The 5,000-nt window shown below is 34.7% G+C and overlaps 1 protein-coding gene across 21 annotated transcripts in view; it reads right to left on the bottom strand.

The window, feature by feature from the left end:
• rg (A kinase anchor protein rugose) overlaps positions 1 to 5,000 on the bottom strand; it is a 1,000,951-nt gene that overhangs the window by 814 nt on the left and 995,137 nt on the right. For all 21 annotated transcript variants that reach the window (XM_086535934.1, XM_086535936.1, XM_086535941.1 and 18 more), the window contains 8 exons: positions 4,671 to 4,848; positions 4,461 to 4,541; positions 4,130 to 4,303; positions 3,841 to 3,986; positions 3,389 to 3,506; positions 2,891 to 3,087; positions 2,594 to 2,745; positions 1 to 2,458 (listed from right to left, as the gene is read on the bottom strand). The exon at positions 1 to 2,458 is cut by the window's left edge and continues 814 nt beyond it. In XM_086535934.1, coding sequence (XP_086392060.1) covers positions 2,368 to 2,458; positions 2,594 to 2,745; positions 2,891 to 3,087; positions 3,389 to 3,506; positions 3,841 to 3,986; positions 4,130 to 4,303; positions 4,461 to 4,541; positions 4,671 to 4,848 — 1,137 coding nt within the window. In that variant the 3' untranslated portion in view covers positions 1 to 2,367. The remainder of the gene's footprint in view (positions 2,459 to 2,593; positions 2,746 to 2,890; positions 3,088 to 3,388; positions 3,507 to 3,840; positions 3,987 to 4,129; positions 4,304 to 4,460; positions 4,542 to 4,670; positions 4,849 to 5,000) is intronic.

Genomic DNA, 5,000 nt, shown 5'->3' with positions numbered 1-5,000 from the left:
GTGCATTGAACTATAAAAGCAGAAACAAGTCTTGCAAAAGTAAACTAGAATCGCATATTTGCCACAATCAATAGTGATCAATTATTCCTCCAAGTGCACATCCATGAACATGGAAAAAAGGTTACCATCACAAATTTGTAGAAAAGAAAATGGTATATGTGCAATTGAATATTATAACTTGCCAAAATAATGATAGGCTAATTCTAAATATTCATATCAAACAACATAACTGCAATACAGCAGCAATTGAACATTGATGCTAACTGCAGTTTCTTAAATTTATACAAGTCACTCAAGCACATGATATCCACTAGAAAGAGAACTGTCCCTCACTTGTGGAACATTGGCTTTATATTACATGGACAGTGAGCTTGGTAATTACTATATACAACGTTCTGAGCAGCTATCACAAACACAACTGATGGAGGGAATGGTTGGTTAGTTTCAGTGCCAAGCTTGCCGAGGGGTCTTGAGCTGTGATTTCTACAAAAAACTCATTTCTAAATTTTTAATATATGCTTTACACAATGGGAAACTCTGTAGGATGAATCACCTCTGTCATAGAAAGGCTAATACATAAGCTTGAAAATGCATAAATAAGACAATACACATGCCTTTAAAATTATGTAAGGAAGGTATTAAGCTTGTGGAATATCAAATTTCAATTATTTACTCATGACCTGCAATAACTAATGAAATCTACTGCTTAATTTTATTTAAGGATATATATATTTATATATTTATTAATAGCATAAAAGAAAATTTTAGTGAAGTATATTACAAAAGAATCTGTTCTTTTTTTTAACCAGCATTTATGTATGAAATAAGGAAAATATGAAAGCTGACACTAACATTCTGGTACATACTCGCTCAGTGCTAGTTTATAGAAAGATTGCGTGTTTCAAATTCAGTGCTATGGCTAATTAACCTTACTGTAGTCTTCATACTATATTACCCACCTGTGGTTTTGCAGTCAGAGGAGCTCCTTTCAAAAGTCCTATTCCATTATTTTATGCATGTGGCTGTTATAACCATTTACAAGAACTGAAGATGACTTTTATCACCCAAGAGAAGTACAACTGTTTAGCATCTGGATTCCTTCAAGTCTACACTACACTTGTCTTTATTTCGATCAGTTGCCTTCATTAGATTTTGGTGCCTATATTTCTTGTAAGAACATCTGGCAATGATAAAAAATGACCCCTTGTTTTGGCACAGCGACACCTGACTAGAAGCAACACCTGGGCTCTTGTAAAATTATTGCCGTAACAAATGCCGTAACGAATCTTTATCATTAGTCTATGATGCATGACCAGCAGTAATGAGTGTTAAACTTGGTTCAAATAACACTTATATTTTCCTACCACTACAGAAAAATATGCTTTATTGACATACATAATAGGCTCTTCAGCTTATAAAAAAGGTAAGTACATCTTCATGTTGTTAGGTCGAGTGTGGTATTGATAGGTTCATCACTTGGCATTACTGGATAGTCTAGTTTCCTAAAACTAGATTCTCCCTCTGACAGAAAAGATAAAAACACTGAACCAAAGGAGGTAACAAAATCTTTTACCTTATGTGTAAATCCCATTACAATTTGCTAACATTTGATAGCATATGAAAGAGCCCACTATGTAAGTTATGATGTGATTTTTGCAGTGAAGATGTTCATATGATTAAGCAAACAAGAACAGGCTCAATATCTGAAATCCATTTAGGATATTTATCAGGAAGTAACACTAAATCCCAAAACTGACAAACTTTTATCTGTAATATTAATGCTCTCTAGCAAACCCAAACACTACAGCTAAAAATGCTAATAAAGATTCATCAATATAAGTACAATCTATCACAAAGCCTAATGAGCTTCAAGGTGTTTGAAAAGTCAACCCAGTTTAAGCTCATGTGCTCACAAAATAAAAAGTGGCAACTACATATAAAAGACATAAAATCTTTTTTTCCTTTTTGCATACTTAACAGTAATTCAAGCTTGGCAGTCTTACCCACTTAATAATCAGTCATTGCAATTAAAACATCCAGTTACAGTAAAAACACTTTCTTGAATAAGTCATCAGTAAAAGACTAATGACTACTATTCTGATTCTCTTAAAAACAGTTGCTAAAAAGATTCCATCTTCCAGTTTCCCAGTCAATCTCAATTGTAACATGTAACTTACATACAATATATGTAATGATACAGAGGAAACCATGGAAGCAGGTTAACCAATCTTCAGTTTGACAAGAGCTTTCTCAAGTTGATTCGGATATACATCTAAATATCTCGGTCTTGCTTCTTCTACTTATTTTACAATGTTTCCTGTTCTTGTGCGGTCAACATTGGGATTGATAAGTACACAATGGAAGTATTCAGTAACGTTGCTGGAACTCGTGGTGCCAGCGGTTGAAGTCAATGTGGAACACAACAATGGATCCAGTTGACAGTCCAGCCATCAGGAATCTGCAATACAAGAAGTCAATTAATCCAACTTTTGGACTCATTTTAGAAAAGAAAATACAGATATACAAAACAAAATATCCAATAACGGATGATTCCAAATTCCAGGATTAACCCAAACCTATCCAGGTTACATACCTCTGATCATGTGAAAGTGCAAGAGATCTGATTGCAGAGTCACAGGTAGGGAAGGCATACAGTAGGGCAAGAGAGAAAGTGCGCCACACCTCAACAATACCCTTGTCTCCTCCAGTCATCATGTATTCTCCATCTCGGCTCAAGATAACACACTGGAAATATATCTTTGATTAAGCTCACTATTTTTAATAGAAGGATTCTACAACAGAATTGCAATTAATATTAATAATCATATATAGCTCTTAAACCAGTACTGTAAGTAATAATGAAAATCATTTAAATATTTTTAGAACTAACCTGAATATTATCATTGTGGGATTCATGTCGCAGTCTCTTTCCATTCATGGTATAAGCACCCACATGTCCCCTGTCATAGTTAATGACTATCAAGCCCTCACGTGACAGAGCAACATTTTCAGGAGAGAGGAAACCGTCTGGTGCTTCCAAGGACCTCAACAAGTCTCCAGATGTGGTATGAATAAGAACGGGTCCATCTGGAAGGTAAAAGATGCGACATTTAAATAACGTTTTTTTTTTTTAGATTAAATGGATTAGATGTATATATGTTCATATTTCTGTGATTTATACTGATGATATACAATACATTTTGTTGTATTCTAAGCTTGAAGTCAATACTTATTGCCAGAATATAATGCAGATGAAGAAATGAGAGAATGTAATGTAAAAGGAAATGTATAAAAAATTGTACAAAAATTACAGAACATCAGAGATACTTTAATTTATATATTCATACACAGAAAGAGCATATGAGAAATTTATAAATAGCACTCTTACCCTTTGAACCTGATACAACAAGACCAAGCTCAGCTGAGATGACAACAGCTGTGACCTCTGTCTCGTGGCCAGTCAGCGTGGCTCGTGGTGTTGGTGAATCTCCTTCACCCATGATCATCTATGGACAAAAATATCAATTACTTTCAAGTAATGAATAAGGATACAGGAATTACCAAGTTATTTAAATTGTCTGCACTAAAAGATACAGTTTCAATTGAAGGAATTTAGTTACATGGATATTTGGGTAAATAATGATAAAATATAGGAAAGCTGTATGTTACTTGGGGATAGATTTGTGAAAAGTAACCCACACTCCGTCCAAATTAATAATTAGTAATTCAGAAATTAAAATTCTTACATCCTGTTTTCAGACAAGCAAATTAAATAATTCTATATATTAGAACAGGTTATCTAATCACCAAAAGACTAACAGATTACTTTGACATGCATACCTGTGTCCGTGCATTCCAGTGCCACAGCAGAACAGTGCAGTCATGAGCCCCTGATGCTACATAGCAATCACTGGTGATGTTGCACTCACTGCGACTCAGGCAAGTCACTACACCGTAATGACCAAACACTATCTGCACAATCTTTGCTGTTGATCGAAAAAAATAGTAATGTTAGGAACAAGATATGTAACAGGAAGTGAGTTTATAAACCCATATAGCAAGAATTTTGTCTTATAATAATACATTTCTTGAATGATTAACTACTTTTCATTTTACTACACTAAATTACCTGTCTCTGTAGAAAAGACACGGAAACTGTTGTCCCAGAAGCCGCAGGCAATGATGAACCTTGAGTCCACTGTTGTAACAAAGCAGTTGCTCCTCATGCGAACCTTCTGACTGAAGTTGTCTCCCAGGTGACGCTTCTGCTGTTGGCTACTGCTGTTACCTGTTGCTGCTTGTTCTGTAAAAAGGAATATATACATATATAAATATACATTATATATATATATATCAGATCTAAATTCTGTTATCAATCTGGGTTGAAATTCTCTCCTCCTGATGAAAACTTGTTACAAGTGATTTAACACCGGTTTCCAACGAGTGAATGAGAAACTTACGAAGGACGGGATCCATGGACAGAGGCAAGAGAGTGGACGGTGACTGGCTTCCTTCAGCATAACTGGGGCTCTGTACGTTCACTGTAGGAAAAAGAATATTGGTAAATTATATCTCGGTATTATTTCTCATAATATTTCCTTATGTAATGTATATCATATTAAAAATTCATATTAAATTTTCATGTACCTACAAAAAAGAAAATACAGTACCTGAATAGTTGGTATTCCAGCGATTGATTGCAAAATGATGGTTGTTTGTGATGGTGACAACAGATGGAAGAGGAAGCTGAGGGTAAGTATTAGCAGAGATATGACAGATGGGAGAGTTGCTCACAAACTTCATGACCATACAAACGTCCTCGCACACACCAGAGAACATCAGTGGTGACTGAAAGAAAAAAACAACATTAGTTTCTTCATTGCATTAACAGGGAATGTATACATGATAAGATGATTTGATATATTAATGGTCATGATACCCAATGTTGGAATCCAAATCAATATATGGCTAATATTTTAGGTTTATCCTCCCAAAAATAG

The sequence above is a fragment of the Penaeus japonicus genome, unplaced genomic scaffold (genome assembly GCF_977035675.1).
Source record: "Penaeus japonicus unplaced genomic scaffold, GWHDUDI00000001_assembly GWHDUDI00000004, whole genome shotgun sequence".
Lineage (NCBI taxonomy): Eukaryota > Metazoa > Arthropoda > Malacostraca > Decapoda > Penaeidae > Penaeus > Penaeus japonicus.
Note: the sequence above shows the minus strand (reverse complement) of the source record. Positions and strands in the feature narration are given on the sequence as shown.